Here is a 27,008-nt window from a genome sequence, read left to right as displayed (position 1 = left end):
CTATGCTGATTGCCATTTGAAGCTGGAAACGTTTTTCCCTAATGCACAAGTGATGAAGTGCACGTAAGCCTTAGAGGAAAGTTACCTTATCTGCAGTATCAGATATAGGTTACTGCTGGAGTCAGCATGCCACACGAGTTGGATCCATACACCCTGTTCCAATATGAGGAATTAAGTTTCCCTGATGTCATAAACTGAGCAGATAATGTAATTAGCATTTCCTTTGAAGTTCACGTTGACCAGGTAACCGCTAGAATGAGCTGGCAGAACTTTACAGAAGTCACTGAAGTGATCTGGGTTCACCCAGACTGAGCCTTCATCTTTGACACTCAACAAACTGCTGAGGGGTATTCAAACTGCTAAGGGAGAGATTTAAAAAATCAGTTTTCCCTCTGTCATGTAAACACAGAGATCCTGCACTTCTGTCTGGAATTCCCCAGGTGTGTCAGGGATTTGTCAGAACCACTGCAGATTCTCTCATGCAGCAGCTATCGGGCCCCTCTCTGAAAGGCTCAGACATCCAGAAATCCCAGAAAAGTGGCAGGGTCTCATTTTTTTACCTCAGCATTCCTACTGGGAGCAACTGACAGGTATGAAGAGAGGTCCTGCCCGAAGGATCAGCTATTTGGGCCAGACAAGGGCCTGAAGGATCAGGTCCTGCCTGAAGGATCAGCTGTTTGGGCCAGACTAGAAAATGGGAGCCACACTCCTTTTGCCACTAGTTAGAATGCAAGATTGCACATGAGTGCTGGACCACTGTTTGAGACTGCTGCTCATTTTAATACAGAATTAGGCAATTAATCCTATGATGAAAAGGTTGTGTTCACAGCTTTATAGTTTACAATGTTTATAACAATACTTAGACTGTCTACGATTAAGTGTAGGACCACGGTGACTTTAATTTCAGATGAGGCATTGATAGCTGCTCCTTTGGGACTCTTCAAGTAGTGCAATTTGAAGCATCACTCTCTGTGTTGCCACAATTGATGTATTCATGATTACACCAATAATTCAAGACTTTCAAGCATTGAAACAGAGGAGGTAACCAAATGATTTAAGTTTTTAAAAGGGGAGAATGGAACACAGCCAACACTTCTAACTTAAAATTAGCATCTTGGCTACTTTACAAGACAAGATAAATAGTACAAACTCAAAGACTAAAACCTCCAAAAGTGTTAGCATGCCTTGGAGATGAAAATACAGTGGTGAAAATAGAATTGTTAGAATTAAATAGAATTTTACTTGCAGTAAAAGAGGAGGCATTGGTGAACAGGAAAACTGCATGAGGAGAAGTAATCGTCCCACCATTGTCAGTATTTTATGGGGAAATATTTGGAAGGAGTGTTGAAAACCAGACTAGTGGCTGATGATCAGGTAGAGAACTCCAAAAACACTTAGAAGAACAGATATTGAAGAGTTATGATTGGCATTATTAAACATAAGAAAGGAGTATAATCTTATAAAGAAGTCAAAATTGTAAAAATGTTGAGACAGTCATATGTAGCTACAATTCAAGCAAAACTACCTATGGTAATACAGCAAGTCAAGATTACTAACCACAAAATACATATTTGATGCATAGATCTACAAAGTAACAATGTGTATCTCAAAAGGTCATTTTCCAGTCTCAAGTCTAAATACCTGGATTTTTTTCTGAAGCAACTAATCTGCACTTTCTTACCTCCAAGAACATATGTGTTAAGGCCTCTTTATAATGCCATAAAACAGGTGCTGGGTTTTTCTGTCTGCCCTTTAAGGAATAATTAGTGCATTTAGCTGTTTGGATAAACAGCACCTCTTGCTCTCGTGCTAGTCTTAGCTATGGATTGGTTTTATCTTCTGTCTCTGAGGACTCTTCTTGTTTTATTATTGCTGAGATTCATGGCAGCACCATAAGGATCGTGTCCAGGTTTGAGACAAGACCTCTTTCTTTCACTACCTGGAGAGCTGTTATGCAAAGTCCCCTGACTCACCTAAAGGGCAATCTGCTTACCTTCTGTTGGTGATGTCTTCAGGTGTCTGCAGAGCCCCTCTGTTTCCCCATACGTCTCTTTAATTTTTACTACTGCTTCTGTTCCTCGAAGTTCCATGAGGGAGCGCAGTTCCTGCAGCGTGCACCCAAACTCTCCTGCATGGTTGGCCTCATTTCTTTGGTTCTTGGAATAAAAATCGCTATTTGTCATGTCTCCCATTGTTGCTGATTATATTGCTCCACTCCTTAAGAGTTGATACAATCTTAAAACTGTTTAAAAATCGAAGGAAAGGAGTCTTGAATCCCAACCTAAGAATTAAAAAGAATCCAGTGTGTGTCCAGCGAGCGATGAGGAGAGTGCCTCTGGTGGGGAAGGTGTCCCTGGCTGAACTGCTGCTTTCAGGGCTGCAGACCAGCTCCACTCCATTCACCACTGCCCATTATGCTGCACCCAAGCTGTAGAATCTACATGGTCATTTCTTCCTCTGGACCTTTGGGGAAAAAAACAGAAAGGACTCATTACAAGAGTGTGCAATAACACTTTACCAAGGTGATCTCAAATTTATTCTCTCCGTCGTTGCAGACTGACTTGCCATTTGGGAACAGCTATGCAGAAACACTACAGATGTCCTGTGAAATGCTGCAGGTAGTCAGAGCTAGCATCTGCAGCCAGGATAACACTGGCTCTGCCTTAGATAAAGCTCTCTACAGCCACAGCACCAATAGCAGTGTTGCTTACTCTAATCGAGTCCCAAGAGCAGGCACTAAATGAGCTGACTCATGAATATTAATAAGTAAGCGATTAGTCCAGCATGCTGGATGCACCTCCAGTGTGTGCTCTGGTTCATACAGCCACATCAGCCTTTCATCTGACAGGAACAAAGACTCTCCCATAAAGGCTACCAGGTAAGAAAAATCAGTTCAACACCACCAGTTTTCATAATGGCTTAAAGCACAATTGTGTTTTTCAGCACAAAGACAGTAAAACTGGCAGAAAAAACTCGAGTTACCATTACCAATTCAGAATACATTTAAATACATTACATCTTGCAGCCTTGCCTTCTGTGAAAGTGAAGCTCAGCCCAGAAAAGACACACAACACTTGTGGATGTTGGTTTGGCCAGGCAGAGCCATGCCTGTTCCAAGGCAGGTGGTGGGCACAGAGCAGACACACACCAACCAGGGTGTGGTGCTGGGATTTTTCTGATTTTCTTTTTCTTTTTTTTTTTTCCACCATGTGCAGTGTTGAATAAGTCACATTTGGACCATCTGGTAGACAGTAGCTAAAACCAGCCTTTAAAACCTGTTTCTGCATCCCATACTCTACTGAAGCTGGTTTAAGCACTGCTGAAACCAGCTCTTGTATTTGGCAGAGTTTTAAGAGAGATTAAAGGTTTCTTTTTTTGCCTCAAGAGGGTTAGTGTGTGCACACTGCCTAATCTATAGGTCTCAGAATAGGTTTCTCCTAATACAAAAGATCTTTTGATCCCACTGTCAGCCTGAAGAGTGACAACCCTGCTGCAGCCAAAGTGCACATCTTGTACTGTCTGGGTACAGCAACACACAGTGGAATTAAGTACAAGCACAATTTCAAGTATCAATTTTGTACCTCAGCACCAATTTGCATCTCCTGTCCATGTGTATTTAACATAAAAACCCAGGTTTGGCATTTCCCCAGATCTGAGAGCACTACCACTGCTCCAACACGTGGAAGACCAGGCAAACTGCACCCACTAATACCCACAGTGGCATTACCTGCTTTGGAGCTCTCTACTCTACCTTCCTCAAGTAGGCAAACAGATAGAAATTTACAGATATTTCTCTCTTTTCTCTCATTTACAGATAGAAAAGCAACGTGCCTTTGAGTTCTGTGGAGGGGAAAAAAAAGGTAGTACCAGAGTTTCCCTACAATATGAAGAGAATGCAATTAAACCAGCAGTCAGCTGCTACACTCTGCTTCTGCTCATCCTGTTTATTGACACATTCCAGTGCTAAGACCTCCTGCCAACCTTCATTTCACATACTGCTTTTCAAGCTCAGAAGAATTCCAGCACAAAATGCTTCATACAGTAAAGAGAAACTGGAAGTCATTATGAAAAAGGGCATTTATTTGCCAAGCAATAGCCAGGGAGGAGATTTATTCTGCTGTCAAAACCACTCAAACTTTCCATGACTGCATGCTGGACAGTGGTCACAATATCAATTCACTTTTAAATAATTGCTTATGCATAGCTGCAGAAAAGACCCTACTCACTATTGCTTAGTTTTTAAACAGGATGGATCAGTATGCTGAATAAAAATAACATCAGCCTGTAGCACTATTCTGAAAAAAATTGCAGGATAGAAATGTCACAGATGTCCAGTAAAACAGACTTTATCCCAAGAGGCACTGAATCACCACAACCTCCACTGATTTTATGCCCCCCTTTTCCTAAACTCAGCAGTTCAGACTCTGGCTTCATCTATGAGAAGTTGCTGCTGACAGCCACATCAAAACACAGACTCAGATTTGATCACGAAAAAGAATACCCAGAAAAAAATATTGTGAAAAATGAGACATCAGTAATAATAGTGAACAGTTAAAATGACAGACTGCTATTTACTTCCAGTGGGCAAAAAAAAGAACCTATTTCTGAGGAAAGCACTCTGCAAGGGCTTGGACACTGGATGACTAAAACAGACATGATGTTAGAAAACAAAGGGAAAAAACCAAAAACCACCATTCACCTAACTTACAGGGCTCTGCTGGTCCTGGGGGCTTTTAAAACACCTCTATAATAAAATAAAATTGTTCTTAGACTGTTCATAACAGCACACTAGAAAGGCAATTACTAGTATGTTCTGAGGAGAGCCATCTACTAATATAATCATTAGTGATGCAAAAGGTACTACACTCAGTATAAAAAATGTTTTCTGCATGATTTTCCTGTGGAATGTGTCCACCACACTGAAGCAAAGCATCTCTTTTGCCTCACTGTGCCATCACTACACATTAATGTGTTTACTCCTATTCTTAGAAATTCATTGTCCTTTTTCAGCCACATCTAGACAGTGCTGTTGCTATTTAGCATGCTTGAGTCATTTGCCTGCTTAATTTTTTATTTCACCTTCAACTAAATATTAATCAACAAACATGAATTTTATGATTCCTTCAGTGATTTTAAAACAAATGACTCAGAATTTCTGCTGGGCTCGATGCACCCCATGTTACAGTGCCTGGGAAACACCACCTCAGGTTTGTGAAAGGCAGATGGTAGATACAGAAAGCACAGAGCATCACTAACATTTTTCACTGGGAAGGCACCTCTCTCATCCTCTGGCTCCATTCACTCCTTGAACCTCTTTTTTGAGAAGCCCAGCATCCCTGCATACCTGGTTAGATACTGAAACATGACAACCTCACCCTTCTCCAGTGCTTCATGTTCCTTCAACAAGTGCTGAGGAACAGAAAACCTGAGCCTGGCACGTGGCAATATGTTCCTAACAGTGGGGGGCCAGGTTTTCCATCTCCAAAATGGATCAGATGATGAGAAGTGGGTGGAAATCAGGGTGTCCTCTACAAGAAATCCAAGTATTTCACCAGGTGTGGATGGCTGGGTTTGGGGAGGAGAAGGTTAGGGAAAGGATTGTTTTATAAAACCCATTCAAACCACTGATATGTTCAATATTTGGATGTCATCTGTGGGAACTACTGAGAAAGCCTGATCTTAAAAAAGCTGTAGGTTTGTAACCAAACTGACTGCCATGACTGAGGTACAGTGCCCCTGCCCTGCCCTCAGCACTTCCAAGACCAAATCTTCTTTTGCCTCTTAGGAACTGCAGATCCAGACACAGCCTGAAGAGGAAGAGGCACTTCTAAACTTGAGACTGATCTCTAACTAATATGGGTGTGTAAATTAGGTGAAAAAAATGCCATGTGCTTCCACCAGCTGAGCAAAATCCAAGTTTCAGCAGCAGAAAGTGCACTGCACCGGGGCAGGGAAATAACCAGGGAACTCTGTGACTTCCCCTCTTCTTTTCAGAGGAGCCCTGAGTCCCCTCCATGCCAAAATTTCTCAACCTCTTGAGCCCAAAGTCTGTTCAGGCTCTTTAAGACTTAAGAGCATCCTCTACAGTGTGCTCTGTAGATTTAGAACCAAATGCTTCCCAGGCCACACAGAGCACAGCTTCTGACACCACTCTAGGAGACCATCACTTACCCCTCAAAGTTCTGCACATTTGGTCTCACCATTCCCAGTGACAACTCCTGGAGGAACAAGTCCTCCACAGGCATCTTCAGCAGAGAGAAATAAAGAACTTCAGTAACTGAAAAACACAATAGCCTATCGTCCTTCCAGACAAAAGCTTTTAATGCAGGTTATTTATTTTTATTTGTTCTTAGCAATGCTTCTGAAACAAGCTTTAGTAGCCAGAAATTTGGGTTATAAATTCCCACAAGTGAAGTTTGACAAAAGCAGTATAATGTGGTCAAGAGACAAGAGGGGCCTACCTAGATTCACTTCAGGTAGCAAAGGCTTCACATCCTAGAAAAACCCAAGCAAAATATTAACCTGATTTTTCTGATGAAAAGTCAGAATGTAAGTCTTTACCTTGCTCTGGAATTTTTTATTTTTTTTCCCTAAAGATCCCATGGATTTTCCTTATGCTAGTGCACTACAAACTTGAATCATTTAGGGTTTTTCTTGGTTTTTTTCCAGAGTGGCTGTGTCCTGGGGAACAGGCTTCCATTCCTGTAGAGCTGTAGAGCCCAAGTCAAATATTTTTCATTTAGCTGCTTAAAGAAAATGCCTGCCAACTAAAACACAAGCATTTTGGATGAGCTAACCACAGGCCTGCTGGGAAAACTATTTTTTGATTTCCCTAATCAGGAAAAGTCTCATCTTGGAAGCCTGTAAATATTGTCACAGGGTGTTAGAATGGTTTCTAAGTAGGTATCATCACCATATATTCTGCCACCTGATTCCATTTGCCCTTCTGTTGGCACAAAAATTTGTAGCAAGGTAACAAACCAGATTTCACCAGATCAGAATCATGGGACTTGCATTTCATGGTCCTGAAAGGTCCAGACAAATAACAACTCCAAAAATTCAGGATATGTTCCTAATTTTGCTGTTTCCTCTTAAGATGATGATAACTCTGCTCTCAGAATCTGCCTGCTTTGTAGGAGGAAGGACAAGAAGGGAGCAACTTCTTAGTGGGTTGGAGGAGGCTGAGCAGCAGCTCCCAGGAACCATTCCCTCAGCAGGCAACTGAGAAACAGGGACACAGATCTGGGTCCCCCTGAATTAGCAGAGGAAAATTAATTAATTAAGTCCCCTAAGGGAATGAGCAGTTCCCACCCTTCTGTATGAAGTATTACTGTTCCACTGGGATTATTATTTGGCTGTAGATATAATGGTAGCTGGTTTCTTGGGACCTATAGAGAATTAAGGGAGGGAAATAGTGCTGGAAGCATCACATTTTAGTGAGTAGCAGGTATTTAATCAGATGGATCTATATTTGTTACCATTCCTTGATTAAATGGGACAGGAAGCAGATCGAAGGGACCTTTCCCTTAGGCCTGAGCAAAATCATCCAAGAGATGGGGTTTTTTGTTTTTTTTTGAGTTTCTCAAACTCTGCCATGAGGAGTGGGAAACAACAGGCTGACAGCATCCTGCAGAGGATGAAAAACTCAGGGCAGACATTTGCAAGGTGAAAGCAGTCAAGAAAGAACCCCATAACCTGCTCTGTACAAGTCTCCAGATGGAAGAAATAAACTGAGTGTGGCCCAGCTGCACCACGTTACACAATTCCTTGTTCTCTCCATCCATTTGGGAACACATTTTTTGGGAACTGTCTACCCAAGCAGGCAACCAAGCTAATCTAACACACCCAAAGATGCTCAAACTCACACTCTTAACACAAACACTGACTTTGAAGTTTAATTATCAGGAATGCAGAGAACACAGAAGGCACTAAGGAAAAACACCATCCGAATAAAAGGAGGTTGGCACCTTCAGAAGTGTGAAATTTTCATTTAATACCAAGGCTCCAAGATGAACAAAGAGAAATGGAACTTTGTAGCTTGGTGTTGTCTGAAAATAATTCTGACTTCAGCACTTCATTTCTTAATGAATTTCAAATTGCATTATTTTAACTTGTGCATAATTTATTCAGGATGAGCACACAGGAGGGAGACATTTGCACAGCCCACCTACAAAAAAAATAAGAATTTCTTCTGTGATGCTTCATTCAGTTGTCACTCTTAGAGAGAAATATATTTCCCCTTATAAGATGACAACAAAGGCAATAAGGTTAAATTATAATTTTAAAAAAAATTTAAAATTAAAAGAATTAAAAAAAAAAAAAAGAAAATAAGAAAATAAGATCACAGGGAACTAACCTCTAAAGAAACTTTATTTTTTTCCCCAATCTGTTCAGTATTACTCCAGTAATCAGGCCACCAATCAGGTTGGCCTTGTACCAGTTTTGTTATCAGTCAGGATAAATAAAAATTATTCCAAGCCTCCTGTTAAGATAGGGTTGATTACATGAAGGCAAAAAAGGCACTGTCACAAAAAAACCTTCCTTAAAAGAGGCACAAGGTATCATTAATTTCACTTATGCAACAAGCCTCTTTACTTCCAACTTTCAACAAGCAGCCTGAAACTTCAGAAATTGGCTGAAATCCTTTTCCAGCACACCGAGGGAAACCCAAAAATAACCCTAGTGAAATAAACCCCTTCCAGTGCCCTGTTGCAGCGGGCAGTCCTTAGCAGACAACTTGATCCCGAGTCTATTTCCCACTGCTACTCCTGTAGGTGCTCCCAGCCAAGCCAAACAAACCAACTCCCGACAGGAACAAAAACACCATTAAAGGGACCCAGTCGCTCCCATTAAAGCCAGCGAAACGACTCCACCGATGGCTTCTGGGGGAGCGGATCAGGCCCTGCAGATGAAATCCTTCCTCTGACACCACAGCTCCCTCTCCGGAGCGGGGGCTCAGCGCTTGGCTGCGGGACGAAAGGATCCGGGCGGGATCAGCCCCAAGGGGAGCTCCTGCTGGAAAAGCTGCTCCCGGTGCCCTCCCTGCCAGCTTCTAAGAAGCATCAGGCCCTGCAGACGAAATCCTTCCTCTGACACCACAGCTCCCTCTCCGGAGCGGGGCTGCCATAGGAAACCCGACCCCTTTATTCCGCTCAGCGCTTGGCTGCGGGACGAAAGGATCCGGGCGGGATCAGCCCCAGGGGCAGCGGAGCTCCTGCTGGAAAAGCTGCTCCCGGTGCCCTCCCTGCCAGCTTCTAAGAAGCATCAGGCCCTGCAGATGAAATCCTTCCTCCTCTGACACCACAGCTCCCCTCTCTTTACCGCTGCTCCCCGGAGCGGGGCTGCCATAGGAAACCCGACCCCTTTATTCCGCTCAGCGCTCGGCTGCGGGACGAAAGGATCCGGGCGGGATCAGCCCCAGGGGCAGGGGAGCTCCTGCTGGAAAAGCTGCTCCCAGTACCCTCCCTGCCAGCTGCTAAGAACCCTCTCTCATTCCTTGCTACTACTAACAAGGATTTATCTTGTTTTGCCTTCAGTGATATAACGAAAAGTTGTTTTTCATTAGGGGTTTATTCTCCCTCGGCTCTCAACTGCAAAGAGGAACCAAAATTTGGTTTCTTTCATTCACTCCATCCCAACACAGTTCTTCAGGGCTGCATTTTTGGCACTGAACCTCTAAAGACCCATTCTGCATGCACAGGAGCTTCAGAAAATTCAGGTGTAGCTGCCACGATTTCAGAGAGGCACCCACACAGCACAGGGAAGGCCAACTCCCAAACTGTGTGATCAATTTAATCAAAAACACAGCTGGAAAAAAAAAGCTACTCAGACATCATTAAGTGAAACAGATGTGGGAAAAAATAATCTAAATCTAAAAAAAATAATCTAAATCAGCTAAGATGCAGGGTCCAGCAGAGATTATTGCAGCAGTGATGGAGCTCGGAGCACATCCAGGCAGAGATCTGCTGAGCTGCCTTTTCTGTGTCTCCACCCACCCCCTGTTTTGTTTTGGGGTTTTTTTTTGGCAAAAATAAAGTTGTACCATTGTCCATTACAGTACTGTTAACCCAAGGGACAAGGACAAAAACTCAGTATACAAAAAAAAAAATAAAATTCAGACTTCAATTCAGATATTTGTTTTTTAGCAGCTTTGTAAAAGCAAATTATTAAAAGCAAATACTAAATATTATATTACAAGCAAATCATAAGACTGGCTGAAGCTGGAAGGGATTTTTTCAGTCTAGAAACTGAATTACCACATGAGCTTCAGCATGCAGAAGATCCAAGCTTGAAGCATGCAATTTCTAGGGATTTTGAGAAGTCTGTGCTTTTATAGTCTGTGGGCCTGGTATCTGATTATGTCTCATTTTAATCAGCAAATTCTCCAGAATATCTTCAAAGAAACAGGTTACCTAACTTCATTCCAGAAGAGCATCTTCAGCTTGAGAGAGACTGATTAAATATAGCTGACAGTCCAACTCCACCCCACACTTCCAAAATTTGACTTTTTTTCAGTCTCAGTTGAGAAGGGTCACTGAATTTGGTTCCTAATTTATTTTTAATCCATTAGTAACTGATTCATTATAGAAATATTAAGCAGCCTCTCTATCTTCCTACCTTAAGACAAGCACAATGTTATAATACTAAGGTAGAAACAGCCATTTTTCCTGCTAGGTACATATTTTTTTCCCCACAATGCTTCACAGAAACTTCTAATATTAAAAATTGTGATTAATTAAGCAAATCCTATCTACCTGACATCTGCCCTCCTCAAACCCAGCACTTTGGGGGTTCCATCAACTATTTTGAGAGTTCTGATAATGGTAGCAGAAATACTTCCAGTACTGGTTAAATTTTGGCAGAACAGGAGTCTCAAATACTGTGAGGAGGCCAGAGTTTTAATATTTTTTTAATGAGCTGGAGATAAATGGAAGCCTTTTCCTGATTTAGATGGAAGCAAGAAGAGCTCATCCATGCTTGCAAGGAAGCACAGTGGAAGAGCACAAAATGACATGAATTATAATTTTGATGGTTTCATTTTACTAAAAAGTTGACTGTTGTCATGCTTTTTTAAGTATGGATCTGTAGGATAACAGGGAATAAAAGCAGGAGATCCAGAACCTGCTAGCTGCAGCAAAACACATTTTCTTGTGTTCTGTTCTGAATTCTAGAGGTAAAAGGACCAAACCAAATATTCCTTGGTCAGCTGGAATCTCTCTTTGCATTATGTCAAACTGCAGCAAGGAAACCAGAGTAAAAAAATAAATGCATGTCAGCAAACATGGCATACAGGTTGATGGGTTTTCTATCTGATGAAAAGTTAGCAATTCCTAAAGGAAAAAGAAGACAGAAGTTACATCCAGCATATCAAAGTCCCAGTGGATGATGATTTTGCTAAAAGCACCTGTTTAAACAGCAGCTTCCCTGGTATGGATGATTACTTAGGAAGTATCATGGTTTCTTCCAGATATTTTGCAACTTCTCCACATCATGGACAACATTAAATCCAAACATTCTTAATAAAAAAGACCTTCCCCTTTTTTAACATCTAATTCCAAGCCAGGGTGGAATGATCAGTGTTGACACCAACATCCCTAAGAAAGTTCCAGACTCTACACAGCAACCCAGGGGAAACCACTCAGAGAAAAGAAAAATCAGGGCTTGCTATGCTTGTTTTTCTGTCCTTTGCCAGCACCTACCATGTAACTCACCAATCATTAGCAGTAAAAAGGATGAGGTGAGCACTGCTGGCCACCTCCCTCTTTGTAAGAAGAAAATTCAGAGCATATTCACAGAACTTCAGACAAAAGACAGGAGAGCACTGCCAAACCCAAATGGAAGCAGATTGCTGTAGTTATCCAAAAATGCTCTATTTGAGACTCACATCCATAACAGTGTCTTTTACTTAAGAGTGGCTTCAAAACTGAGAGCCAGGAGCCCATTTTTGCAGGGGGAGATGCTCTCTCCTTATATTTTTCAGGTGTTACTCAAGGCACAACTGGGCCAGGCAGTCAGGAGAAGCAGCAAACACAGCTGCAGCTGCAGTCAGAGATCTGTGTTGTCACTCAGCTGTTGGTTGTTGAGCAGATGAAATGCTGGAGCATGATCCAAATCTCCATGAGAAACAGCTGGGCCACGGGGAGGAGAGGGAAATAAAGAAAAAAAAAAACAACCCAAACCAAACTTAAATTGCAGTCTGCATTTGCAGCCCAGCCTCCTGCCATCAGAGGTATCTGATTTTACAAGTAAGATAAAAAAACAAATATTGAAGCTTCTAGTGCAGCACTGTTGGTTATTAATGAGCTTCAGAAAATCCAGCTTTCATAAGCAGAATTATGAAATATGAAGAAAAAAATGTGAAAAAATATTGCCTGGTTAAAAAAAAATACAAAATACAATACATTGTTATTTAATGATCTAATAGAAAGATATACAAGTAGAATTGAAATTGAAAATGGAAAATTTTTCACATGCACTATTTTCCATAATGGCTGCAAATGAAAACTGGATGCTAGAATCTATTTTTCTGACTATGTTTTTTCTTTTTGTTAACAATAAGAACTGTTTCATGTGTTTCTTAAAAAAAAAAAAAAGAGAATTTTCACGTAAGGCTATTTTGTTTTTGAGGTAGTATGCAGCTCCCCAAAAACAAGAGCAAAGAGACCCAATTGTAATTAACAATGCTATTAAAAAGCATCAAAAGCAGATTTTGTTGGTCTTGCTGCCTGCATGCTTCAAGGCAAGAGACCATTTCCACTTAGCTTGGATAGAGCCAAAGCATGGTTATACACAGTACAAGGCCATCAGCCACCTGAATATTTTCATTTTGTTGGGCAGGGTTGGAAGCAAACAGCTGTTCTCACCCAGCAGGGCACAGAAATCCAGCAGATTCCAGCCCAGCCCCAGCCCCACACCACATCACATCCCCCCCAGCACCACACAGACCTGTTCAAGCTGCCCAAGATATAAAAGCTTTGTCTTCCCCTGATATTGCTCTTCTATTCCTCTGCTTCCTGCCCAGTTACATCAGTCCCTGCAGTGAGGCAATCCATGCCTCCCTCTCTGCTCCTCACACTCCCACCACCACCAGCATCCTGGATTTCTCACTTCCCAGCTGCTGCCTCCCTTCCCCTTCCCCAAGGGGACCAGCACTTCCCTGCAGAGAACACACTGTCCCTGCCACACTGCCCACAGCCTCTCTTGATCCTCTCCACTTCCAAGGAGAGATTTTTCACTCCTCTTTCACTCCCCTTTGCCTTTCCCCAGCACTTCCCAGACACATTTCCTCTCTCTTTTCACAGCAATCCGTAGGAAAATCCACAGCAATTCCTGTCCCACTGCTGACAACACCACTGGATTTTTTTTCCTTCAAGCCTCTACATCTCAAAAGGAGCTATGTCAAAATAAATCCTATGAGCACTTTGCCTACCTCTAAAGAACAGTTAACAAAATGTATAAAAAGCCAAGCCTATATATTACATGGCATGCCTGAACATCCCATATATGACTCAGAATTCAAAGGCAGCCTGTAAAAGTACAACAAAATAAAATCAAACTTTAAGAGATTCCACATTACTGAAAAATGAAGTTACCAGTAATGATAACAGAATGCTCATTAGAATTAAGTTCCTACAAAACGTGCATCTGTTTCCATCTCCTTTATGCCACAATAATGCAAGGACTGGAACTAAAAGAAAAATAATCCTTTAGCTTTGTAGAAAAGATGAGTTCTGTGGTAGAACCTCGAAGCAATCTTTCTTCAAAATCATGGCTTTGTATTGTGGTCAGAAAAAAATCCACCTAATAAAATTTTACAGTCACACCAAAACACCCAGCATTATAAAAACTCTCTTTAAAAAGATGAAATTACCTCTTTGTTACTGAACATAGATCCAAACCTTGACAGCACCGAATTCCAGCTTCAAAGGCAAACATCTCAGCTGTGAGCACAGGCAGATTTTGCAGGTAATAGCAAGTTGAAAATATTATTTAGTTAAAGTCCATTTTTTAGGTTTTGAAGAGCTGGAAGAGAATGAAGAACCCCCTGGCCCACTCCCAACCCAAAAGAAAAGCTCAGATCCCCTCCAGCTCTTCCAGCCTGCAGGTCATTAGCTGGTTTATTCCTGTCACCTGCCATGAAAACCAGATGTGAGTGTCCTGCAATCAGGGGCAAGGTAAGGAAAACATTCACACACCAGCAAATCTAACATCTCCCATGATTTTTTTTAATCTAGAAGAAAATCAAATACAAACATATGTTCTCCAAAGTGATTTATAACTATGAACATCTTAACTGCACTGGAATAAAAGCAGAGCTACTGGAGAGATAAAGTCAGCACCACGTAAATCCATGTGAAAGGATGAGAGAGAAAAAAAGAAAGCCCCCCAGGACTCAGTTGTACAATAGAAACTGTCAGCCAAGGTCACTCTTAAGAAAGAGAGCAGTCAAAAAGGAGGTTTTAAACCTCAGAGGGCATTATCTGAAAGACATTCAGTGATGTTCTGTGGAGGTTTTAAATAGGGCATTCAGCAAGGAATAAAAGTATCCGTGTATCAGTCAGCTCTAGCAAAATACACAGTTTTTGCTGCTTTCATAAATTGTTCTCATAAACAGAGAAGAAAGAAGCTCTTCTGGAAAAGAAATCAGAAAACTACAGTTCTGCAGGAATCGCAGATCCTCGGTGTGTGAATCCATCAACCACAACAACAGCATCACCCCCTTCTACTGGAAAAATCTGAGAAAGATCAGACATGTTTAACACCACTGGAATTAAAAATAAAGGAACTGAAGCGACTGCATTAGAGGTGAGAGACTGGGGAGAGGGCAACCAGCACCATTTGATTGCAATTCCAAGTGGCACAGCCCATGCCACCCATCCCAGGGGAAGCCAGGCAGATGTATATACAAAAGCCACCTCATACCAGGGCTCATTTATTCTAAAAATTCATCAGAAAGAAGAAAAAGAGCATAGGAAGAGAAATAGCACAACCACTCTGTTCTTGCCATGCAGCTTGAAGGAAAGCATTCATTTCAGCAAGCAGTTTTGAAAGGGGAAGAACAAAATAAAACCACTCTTCCCTCAAAAATATATATGGTACAGACACTACTCTTTTTCTGCTTCACAGCAGCAACATTTGGAATACTACTTAACCTTTCTATTTTTAGCTGGGTGCATTCAAATTACCAATAATGTACAACATGCTGCAACAAAACCACTGATGTAGGGTATAATTTTCCCTCAAGCACATTATCCTAGCTGGTGGCTCAGAAAAATAAGCTGATAAAACAGCAGCAGACATCAATTGATGGATAAAAAGTGATCACAGCTATGTCAAATGTTGCTGCCCAACCTTAAAATCAAACAATTAGCCAAAAAAAAAAAACCAAAAAACCAAACCAGCCCTCTTAGGACAGGACATCCTAACAACCATACATTCTCTATGGGGGCCATCAGAAAAATCCTCCTATACACACATTTTAAAATAGACCATCAGATTATCACCTCATAATTTAGCTATTAACACACAGATTTATTTTAAAGCCATCATCATGCCTGGTACTTTTATTAAATATCTTCTTCCTTGTCAACTTCAATTGGGATCTCATCCTAACCATGATGAGCTTTTAATTTTCTCTGCTATTAATAGCAACTTAAAAAGAAAATTTTCTCTTTTCAAACTAGAAAGCTGTAGCTTCTTCATTAGGAGATGTGAGGGGGAAGAAAGATTAATCTTCCCACTCTGCATCTATTAAACTCTGCATATATTGGGGGAAAAAAACAACTGAACAAGTAAGAAATAGGAATTTTCTCTATGAATACCTGAATTGTAGCTCTATATATGGGCTCCTCGTGGCTACATAGTAGTTATGAGGAGTTACCAGAATCCAGTAAACAAATACTTTAAGAATATCCATGTAGGTTCTGAATCATCCTCAGCAATTCTCTTGTTGGTCATCAGTAGATAATAAATTAATGACATAATTAGCTGCAGGATACACAGACTCCTACCCAGCAAAGCCCTTCAGCAGATACTCAAATTTCAGCACAACTGGGGTCCTCATTAATTCCCTGGCAAATGAGGGGAGATGGAAAGTAAGAGCTGAGTAACATGGCACTCTGTGGCCATCTGACACATGGATCAGATCATCCCAGCTGCTTCTCTTTTCTTCCCTTTTCCAGCTAATGGCAGGAAGAGAAGGTGCAGATGCTCTCTTGGCTCTCCCAGGAGCAGCATTCACTCCAAGGACACCTCCTGCAGGACTCACTTGGATCCTCACCCTGCAGTGAGGAGGATGCAAGAAATTCTATCAGGAACTCAGCAGTGAAACTGGAGAGCCCAAGTACCTGCAGGAAAGCAAAAAAGCCTGTGCCTTCAGCTGCTGTCCATGTGCACCAGTGCAAGGCACCAAGAGCTTGTGGAACACCAACAGGGCTGGAAAAGACCTGCTCTGGGGGCTCTCCCTCTGACCTGCCCAGTTTCCCAGTTTGCAAACTGGTGTACAAGCCCCAAAAAGGGGTGCTCTGAGGTGCATTTTCTGTGATGCCTAAATGCCTGTGACCTTTCTGTTAGGATAGGGGCCCTGCCAGAGCTATTCAAGCCTATCTTTATCTAAAGATTGGAACACTGAAATGTGTTTTAATGAGGGATAAACTGAGACCATCTGGATGTCTCAGCTGCTACAGAGCACGATTGTTTGCTGATTTTAACCATGTCTCTTGCAGAGAACACAGACCTGGGTTGCACAGAGTGCACCAGCTCAGCTTGATTTCTCCTTGTAATCAAATGTGTGGATCTCAAATCTATTTCCAGCAAATTACTTGCCTGTTTTGGGAGCAACTCCCTCCTCATCTCTTCACCACAGTGATGGGGATCAGCAGAGACAACTGAGTTGGGAAAGGTATTTTTGTAAAGAGGCTGCAGCAAGCACTGTCAGTGAAATCTTCCATTGGAGAATATGACCACCATTTATTCACTAACTACATAACAGATGTCAATTTTCTGGATGTTGTAGTAAGATCTTGAATTTTCCTTTTTTTCTTCTTTTTTTTTTTTTTTTTCCCCTTTTTGAAAAAAAAAAATAAAACAAACACTTCCTTGGTGTAAAAAAAAAAAATCTGGTAATTAATGTCAGTTTTGTATGGTGCTAGCCTTAGGTCAATTTGCATTTCTCTATGTACCTTTTTCAGTTGTAAATATATACTGAGAAATGGATACCACACATAAATATATAATCTGCTGACCCTCTATTTAACCTGCAGACTAAATGGAGCCTATTTGGAGAGGCAAAGTAAGGAAAGTACTCTTTTTTTGGAAGTTTAACTCCCCATCCATCAGAGCAGCCTGGTCACACAAGTGGCAGCACAGCACAAATGGAGCAGCAAAAGCCTCTTCCCACAGCTCCAGGCTCTGCCTTCCTCACTGGTACCTTGCTGTTAGATAAGCATCTTAGTTTTAAGTCCCTCAATCAAACCACACCATTTGTCTGCAATTACCCAGCAATTTTAGCTCAGCATAAATCTACCATGCTACCAAAGGGGGGGCTTTCCATGCTACCTGCTGCTCCTTTCTGCCAGCAATGCCAGTAAGAGGCCAGTGGTGGGGTGAAAATGTCAAATTGCACTTTTATTTCCCAGCCCAGGTCTATACCTGGTCATGCAGACCATAATGCTGGGGTTTTTTTAGTTTCTCAAATTGAGCCTGTTCCACTTTATAGGGAAAAAACCCAACCAACCAACCAACCAACCTCACTGTATAATTAATGATGAGCAAAACAAAGTGTGGAAGTAGTTCTATAGACTAAGAATATACTTCTAGACAGAGAAAAGACTTGCTCAATTCTCAAATTAAATAAAAATAATAGAGGACTGAACCCAAACTTTCTGTTTCCACAGAAGACCCCAACTGTGAAATGCTCCAAATTCTAACATTTTCAGCAAACTTCACAACTACTCTTGGAGAGACCATAACCAGGTCTGGGGGTGGGCTGGATGCACTGACTTCCACCAAAATAACTCAGACCACAGGCACCATGAACCATTTTAGATTGAAATATTCTGTTTCAATCAGTTTATGCTGTTGTTAATTAGGCATTCACCAGGCACCACACCTTTCACTTCAGATTCCCAGCAGATTTGAAAATTACAAGACTAAAACCAACAACTGTTCTTGTCAGTAGAACTACTTTAGGGATATGGAAATCTTAAGAAATTTTACATATTTTCAGCACTTTTATTTCTTCACTTTTCTCCACCTAGATAAAGCTTCTGGTGAAAATAACTGCATTCTGTTGGTTATACCTCCCAAAAAGTGACACAACATAGAATTACCTGGTTTTTTACTATAAATTTTTTATTTGAAAATGAAATCAAGTCTTATGTTCATTTCCTACCAACCTATCAGTAAAGGTCCAGGAGAGAATTTCTGGAAGAACTATCTTGAGACATTTGGAAGAAATACCCCCAAAATGCCAAGATGAATTGATTACTGCCATTTTTCAAACTACATCTAGTTCCATGGTACTTTGCTTTATTGATTTCTTGGGCTTGTAATTCTTTCAGGAAGAAACACTGCTGCAGCAAAATCAGTCACTTACTACAACATTTTGATTCCCTCTTCTACATCAAATTGGTCTGGGGAAGCCTCTGAATTTTTCGGGGCACAACTGAACTTCTGGAAATCAGCAAGCAGGAATTATCATCACAGATCTACACATGGCTTAATCTGACACCAGGCTCACAAATTTTAGACAAGTAAAAGATTCCAAAAGGCATTTATTACATCTTCATAGATGGGGATACATCTAGAAATGAGCCAATAAAATTGAATCTCTCCCTCTACTGGTTGAAATGGGATCATGAAACTGCCCAAGTTTTTGTCAGAAGTTCTACAAAAATCTGTGCTAGTGTTGAACAGGGCTGTGTAACACAGCCAAAATTCACTAAATCTAGTAAAGAGTTCACTAGCATGTTGTGTACAAGGTGCAATAATTTGAACACCATCAAATCTTATACACTGGGATTTGCCAAAGATGATTAATTTTGGGGAACTATTAACTCAAAATCCCTGCACTTACTTGATATATGAAATCTGCCAGGAAACAAAACTGCAATCCAGTTGTTTCCAAGATTTTAATACAAATCAACTCCTTTATACTTCCAAGAGAAGCCAATTGCCACCTCCTGCACAAGAGAATTGTTTTTCTTGGTTATTTTTTGTGGAGCCATCTGAAATAATTCACACAGCAGAGACTTGAAATTGCTGTGCTTCTAAAAACTTATGTAATCTCTAAACCTATTTTTAAAATCAGAAATCTTACAAGGATAATTCTCCCCAGAACAATCTCCAGGCTCACTGAAGGAAATCACTGACAATTTGCCAACAACAATCTTTGCATGTCTGAATATAACCCCTACAAATAAAAATATAAAGTTTATCTCAGAAAATTAAGCAAAACCCATCAAAACATAACCCAGGTCTCTGATTTGCATGCACCTAAGCCCACATGCTACCACAAAATGAGAAATCCAAGTCTGCTCTTGATTTCAGTGAGCAACTCAGCCAGGTTGTGGATTAACAAGATGCTGCCTCTTGCTCCAGCCTATTTAAACCTGGTGCTCTCTATGTAAATCACTGGAGGTTTTTGAGCTGAGCATTTGAAATAAACACAGATTACTCACATATGTTCCTATGTCTATTGTGTTGCCTTCTTTGAAAAGGAACAGAAAATACTTCCTCAGATGTGTTCCTGCATAACCTGGTGTTTATCTTCCTTTTTGTAACTTCTTACAAGAACAAAACCTACCAAGTCCTAGCATAACCATTAATAAAATACCTACATTGCCCTTATTGAAAAGGAGGTTTGACACTTGGGAGTCTGCACTTGTGGAAATACAAAACACCTCATTTTACCAGGCTGGAAAACCTCGTCTGACTCTGTGCACCCGTGCTCTTCATTTACATCACAGTCAAAAGGCAAGGACAGAAGAAAATCTGTGTGTGTGCTCCTGTTTAGCTGCTTCTCTGGTTGACCTGATCTGCCACTTGCCAGCACACAGAATGACAGCTGATTTGCTGAGTCTGTTTACCCCACTGTCACTCAAGATGTGGTGTGATGAGGCAACAGTCAGATTCCCAGAGCTGAGGATGCAGCTCAGAGTAGAGAGAAGTCATGCTGGAACTGCAAAGCACTTCTTCTCTGATGATTAAAAGATCCCTGGGGTTACATCAGTGTAAAGAAGCACCCAAACCAGAGATGCACAGAGGACCTAAAGATGCCAGCTTTTGCTTTCCAGAGTAGCTCACCAGTTTGGGAGTTAAAAACAGGAATCCTGCAAAGATAAATTGCCATTTTAATTTCACAAAACCCACCGGTGGATTTGTCATTTCCTTTATAGGTTTGTTTTGCTTTTTTTCCCAGAGCCAGGTTATAACCAGGGCTGTGTTTCCATTGCACAAGACATTCCATGTACCCCAGACTCACAGAATGTCAGGAGTTGGAAGGGACCTCTGAAGATCATCGAGTCCAACCCCCCTGTCAGAGCAGGACCAAAACTGGGGCAGGTCACTCAGAAATGCAGCCAGGCAGGGCTTGAAAGTCTCCAGAGAAGAAGACTCCACATCCTCTCTGGGGAGCCTGTTCCAGGCTCTGTAACACTTACAGTAAAGAAATTCTTTCTCATGTTGAGGTGGAACTTCCTGTGCTCTCTCTTGATTCCATTGCCCCTCATCTTATCACAAGGCACAAGTGAGAAGAGGTTGTCTCTTCCTTCTTTATGCCCAGCCCTCAGATATTTATGAACATTAATTAGATCCCCTCTCAGTCTTCTCCAGACTAAAAAGCCCCAGGTCTCTCAGCCTTTCCAGAAGGAAAGCACACAGATACAGCAAGCCTTGGGAGGAGTGGCTGACACACCAGAAGGCTGTGCTGCCATTCAGAGAGACTTAGACAGGCTGGAGAGTTGGGCAGGGAGAAACATGATGAAATTCAACAAGGGGAAGTGTAGAGTTTTGCATTTGGGGAAGAACAACACGATGTCCCAGTATAGGTTGGGGGCTGAGCTGCTGGAGAGCAGTGGAGGTGAAAGAGACCTGGGGGTCCTGGTAGACAAGAAGATGCCCATGAGCCAGCAATGTGCCCTTGTGGCCAAGAAGGCCAATGGCATCCTGGGGTGCATTAGAAAGGGTGTGGTTAGTAGGTCAAGAGAGGTTCTCCTCCCCCTCTATTCTGCAGTGGTGAGGCCACACCTGGAGTATTGTGTCCAGTTCTGGGCCCCTCAGTTCAAGAAGGACAGGGAAGTGCTTGAAAGAGTCCAGCACAGAGCTACTGAGATGATTAAGGGAGTGGAACATCTCCCTTATGAGGAAAGGCTGAGGGAGCTGGGTCTCTTTAGTTTGGAGAAAAGGAGACTGAGGGGTGACCTCATCAATGTTTTCAAATATGTAAGGGGTGAGTGTCAGCGAGATGGAGTTAGGCTTTTCTCAGTGGTGACCAGTGATAGGACAAGGGGTAATGGGTGTAAATTGGAGCATAGGAGGTTCAAGTTGAATATCAGAAAAAATTTTTTTACTGTAAGGGTGACAGAGCCCTGGAACAGGCTGCCCAGGGGGGTTGTGGAGTCTCCTTCACTGGAGACATTCAAAACCCACCTGGACACGTTCCTAGGGGATGTACTCTAGGGGGCCCTGCTCTGGCAGGGGGGGTTGGACTAGATGATCTTTCCAGGTCCCTTCCAACCCCTAGGATTCTATGATTCTATGATTCTATTCCAGAACAGATACACAACATACATAAAGCAAATAAGAAGAAAATCAGTGACTGAAAAAGAGTTGAATTCCTCAACACCACGTGACTGATTAGCAAAACACATTTCCCTGTAGTGCCATCACAATTCACAGCACAAGAAAAACCAGACATGCAGCTTACCAGGGGCATCCTCCTGCAGAGATGTGACACTGATAACACATGGATGGCACAGTCAAAAGTCAAGTCATACAGCTGATCTATGTCCATCTGCTGAAGTATTTCAGTCCACTTTCACATAAACTATTTAGTGGCCACAACCCACAAGCTGTCAAGAAATCCTCAAGAAAGTTACACGAAGAGGAAAAGTTTCAGTGGGCAAGGAGGGCTCACCAAAATACACCTGTCAGGCAATGTTTTGCCAGTCTAACAATCTCTGAAAGCAAAATGTTGACTGACAGAAATGCTGTGCTGCAGCTTAGGACAGCTGCATCCCACCAGCTGAGAGCCACTAACTGGGTGTCAAAATTTGGGACAAGGATTTAAGTGACATTTGCCCCAGAAAGGAGCCCTCTGACTTGTACTAAAGCACACAGGAGTAACCAGTGGAATAACACACAGAAACTATTTCTGTATCTGTGCAGAGTTGATCTTTGCCTTTTCTCTAGCCTAGATTTTTATCTCCCTTAAGTGATCACTGTTGGCCTAATTCTACTCCCATTTACATCAGTTGAAGCTTTACCATCAATTTCAAAGAAAATGGATTTAACCCAATATTGTTCTTTTTGATAAATTCTACTTTGAGAAGAACCTCTGCTCCTCCATCAGAGAGGGGGAAGATGATGCATTTTCAGATGACTGGGAGGAAGTGTGGACCAGCCAGAAGGCAGAAGGGCTCTGCAGAGGGACCTGGACAGACTGGAGAGTTGGGCTGATCCCAACGGGATGAGGTTCAACACAACAACCCCATGGGGAGCTCCAGGCTGGGCACAGAGTGGCAGAAAGGGACCTGGGAGTCTGGATTGCCAGGAAGCTGAAGAGGAGCCAGCAGTGTGCCCAGGTGGCCAAGAAGGCCAATGGCATCCTGGGCTGGCTCAGGAACAGCGTGGCCAGCAGGTCCAGGGAAGGGATTCTGCCCCTGTGCTCAGCCCTGGGGAGGCCACAGCTTGAGTCCTGTGTCCAGTTCTGGGCCCCTCAGCTCAGGAAGGAGATTGAGGTGCTGGAGCAGGTCCAGAGAAGAGCAAGGAGGCTGGGAAGGGATCCAGCACAAGTCCTGTGAGGAAGGGCTGAGGGAGCTGGGGGTGTTGAGGCTGGAGAAGAGGAGGCTCAGGGGAGACCTCATCGCTCTCTACAACTCCCTGAAAGGAGGTTGGAGCCGGGGGGGTTGGTCTCTTTTCCCAGACGACTTTCAACAAGACAAGAGGACACAGTCTTAAGTTGTGCCAGGGGAGGTTTAGGCTGGATATCAGAAAGAATTTTTTTACGGAGAGGGTGATCAGCCATTGGAATGGGCTGCCCGGTGAGGTGGTGGATTCTCCATCCCTGGAGACATTTAAAAAGAGCCTGGATGTGGCACTCAGTGCCATGGGCTGGGAACCATGGGGGGAGTGGATCAAGGGTTGGACTTGATGATCTCTGAGGTCCCTTCCAACCCAGCTAATTCTATGATTCTATGATTCTATGACATGTCTGTGCCCTACATCCACATTTTGGTTGTGAGCAATGCTGCAGTTTTGCAGCAGCTCCTACCAGCATCCCTCCTGTGAGCATCCCTCAGCTCTGGGGCTCAGGAACTGAACTTCTTTTGAAGGAAGCAGAGCAGAAGAGCTGCTGAGAGCACCCAGCACACATCCATCTGAACCAACCAGAGCTCTCTGGAAAGCTGCCACTCACATGGACCGAGGCTCAGACTAAATCCAGTTCAACATAAAACCTGCACAGGAGCAGGGCCTCAGTGCTGACTGCTTCAATCTATTGATCTGCTTCTAATGCACCAAATGACTTGCTGCTGTAGACACCTTTCAAACTCTACTTCTTATCTCTACAATCTCTTTATTTCCCATGCCATCCTGAATAATTCACTCTGCATTACTGATGTTCACAACCTTCTGTATCTTATCCGCAGATTCTTATTCAAATTACATAGATTTCCCTTTTGAATTACAGCCTCAGAGCTTTGCTTCCTTCTCACAGGGAATTGACTCTAATTGTTTAAAACTCTCTCCCAGAATTAACCTTGCAAGAAACTTTTAGACAAGAGATCATTTGCTTAGCAGTGCATTAACCAGCAACTTTCCATTAGGAAAGCTTCTATTTGTAAACAAGAGTTCTGTAGCAGCATAAGACACACAGTCAAACTTAGGTATCTGGAAATTCACTATCAGAACAAAACCTTGAAAAGGAACACTACAAAAATAGCCCTTTTAAAAAAGAGTCAAAATTTCAAATTCAAACCACTGAACTAGCAGGAACACCAGTATAAATTTTAGGGGTTTCCATTTTTACAGAGGGAAGGACATTTATGTAAGGTACGTTTGCAAACACTACAGTGGTTATAAAAGAAGTTGTTCTAAAAGACTCATTAAAAAAAAAATAATAAAAATCTTGTCAGGTAAGGAGTAACCCCATCATAGTCAATCACAGCAATTGCTGTTAATGCAGTTTAAGTATTTCAGGTTTTATCCAGCTAAAATTCCCTTCACCATCCGTATCCTAAAAGTCTTGGAAACCTCCTGTCTGAAGGAGTATCTCCCTCTGCCACCGAGCTGCCTCTGTATACAGTGATTTTAATTCCACTTTCTTCTTTTTTCCTTTACCCCCCAAGATTAGGACAGAAGGTTGGGGGCAGCCAGATCTCCAGCTTCAGAACCAACCAGCTCTGCCCTGGGCTTGCTGATCTCCTAGGATTCATGCTAATGAGAAAAGTTTTGTTCTTCAGCTTAAATATCTTGTTGACCAATTTCTATCTAAGAAATCCAACCCACTGAGGCCTCTGAAGGATGAAGTGGGACATCTGTAAGGCCCCAGAAGCACAGTGAAACCTCACCTGTTTTCCCTTTAACAGAGGAGGGAATAGCAGTTACCTAAGAGTTTTTATCCCTGGAACTTCCACCAGCCCACACAGCTCTGTAGCAGTGCCACCTCCATGATAATTGGGTGTAAATTTTATGAAAGCTCATTGTCATCTTTTTCTGCAGTTCCTCCTCAGATAGAGGTCATTATCAAGATGATTATCAGATGTAATGTTCACTATTTTATGGTGCATCTCTCATTAATCCCACTGCAGCATAATTCACCTCATGAAAGGTGACACTGCCAGGAAAGGTGCTTTAACAACAAGAAAATAATGAAGAAGCACTGGAGTAATGCTGAGGAAACAGGTGTCAAACTTCTTGCCTAGCAAGAAGTACATGGACTCAAGCAGTCAAGATTAAGTCAACATTTTTTTCTTTACTTACTTTTACATAATTCCCCACAATAAGTGGAAAACTGACCTAGATATCTGGGGCACATCACCCATCACTGTTGCAACTCCATAATGATTTCTAAAATGGAAGAATTTGGAGACTACACCTTATTTTTTTTTTATTTTTAATTCCCTATGCTGGACAAGACTGTGCTGCTTTCACTCCTCCTCTCCTGTTTCTGCACCTTCCCCTCTTCCTTTCACTACCTGGAACTAAATAAACAGAACAAGAGAAAATCACAAATCTGTTGTGTAAAAATCCAAACCCATCAAAAAGGATGGCACGCTGGACACACTGAAAGCAAAACCTCCCATAACAGCTGCTATGCATGAACTGCCAGTTTTAAATCATTGTTCCAAGACTGCCAGAGGACCCCAAAACACATCACTCAAAGAGGTCCCATCAGACCTAGAGCTGTATGTGGCTCACTGAAAAGCTCAGACTTCCATGCAGCTCTCCTTTGAAACTTAACTGCATAGCAAACATCACTCAGAAAAAATAATACCTTCCTAACAAAAACTTAGAATACTTCAGGTTGGAAAGGATCTTTGAAGGTCATCTAGACAACTCACTGTCAGCTTCAAATGTGGAATAAATAGCTCTGGGCCATGCCCAGTTGAGCTCAGAATATCATGAGGATGGAGATTCCCAACCCTGTCTGGGCCACTGTTCCCACCCTGGAACATCCTCCTGCTGAGAAAGCTCTTGACATTTAACTGGAACTTCCCTTGCTGTAACTTCTATCTATGAACTCATATTCTTTTTGCTGTGTACCTCAGAGATGAGCCTGGCTCTGTCCTTTTATAACCCTCCACTGGGTAAGTGAACAAAGCAGTAAGAATAAAATAAATTCACCCCAGCCATTTCCTCTCCAGACTGAACCACCCCCCCTCTCAGCCTCTCTCTGTGCTTCCCACCTGGTCACAGCACTCCAGGTACAACCTTGCAAGTTTTAAACAGAGGGAGGAAGTTCAAAAGAGTGGAGATGACATTTACTAAAAGTTTAATGATTTCAGTTCAACCATCACAGACTTTTAAATTCTACCTTCTGTACCAAATTCCTTTCCTTGCTTGTACAATGCCATCATTTATCCTACACTGCTGAGAGGAAATGAAGAGTCTGGATATAATTTGCCAAAGTCACTGGGAACAGAACTTCATCTTCACAATGAAGGATAAATTTTCATAACAGGCACTGGGGAAGAAAAAAAAAAAAAAAAAAAAGAAAAAGAAAATAATAAAGCACATCCATTTGATCAAAAAACTAAACCTCAAGTACATTCTCAGAAACACATTTGAACCTCAAGGTCACATATTGCAAGTAACATTTAAGTGTACTTCTTACACATAGGACTGGCCACTTATGAGAGATTCTTTTAAGAAATGTTTTCCTCCAGTCCACAAAGTACTGGAATTAAGGGACTTCACTCCCACCAATGAAGGAGTTTGCTACATTTACAAATCTCCATTCACAAAGCTACCAAGCCAGACTTACAAAAGAGAATGCAACACCTAAAACTGAGCATGAATATTTAGCCCTATAAGATTATTAGTTTTATCACCTATATCTTTGCTTCATAAACACAGTTTGAAAAATGAGACCTTGGTAAAGCAATACTGACAGAACAAAGCAAATCAGAACAGCACTCAGAGAGTTACCAACCAACTTTCCAAAGACTGAAATTTATCCAGAAGGACACTGCTGGGGGAAAGGTCTGAATATGCACTCAGAGGTAGGGAGTAATTATGTTAAGTGGTGGAAAAACAAAGGACCACACCAATTAGTACTTCAGTGGAGC

General features: G+C 42.0%; 1 protein-coding gene across 34 annotated transcripts in view; it reads right to left on the bottom strand.

Annotated features, from left to right (window-relative positions):
• Positions 1–27,008, bottom strand: part of ATP2B2 (ATPase plasma membrane Ca2+ transporting 2) — a 408,804-nt gene that overhangs the window by 172,662 nt on the left and 209,134 nt on the right. For all 34 annotated transcript variants that reach the window (XM_071755377.1, XM_071755355.1, XM_071755387.1 and 31 more), the window contains one exon: positions 1,994–2,463. In XM_071755377.1, the coding sequence (XP_071611478.1) occupies positions 1,994–2,192 (199 nt within the window). In that variant the 5' untranslated portion in view covers positions 2,193–2,463. The remainder of the gene's footprint in view (positions 1–1,993; positions 2,464–27,008) is intronic.

Source organism: Heliangelus exortis, chromosome 12 (genome assembly GCF_036169615.1).
Source record: "Heliangelus exortis chromosome 12, bHelExo1.hap1, whole genome shotgun sequence".
In the NCBI taxonomy this organism is placed as follows: Eukaryota; Metazoa; Chordata; class Aves; order Apodiformes; family Trochilidae; genus Heliangelus; species Heliangelus exortis.
Note: the sequence above shows the minus strand (reverse complement) of the source record. Positions and strands in the feature narration are given on the sequence as shown.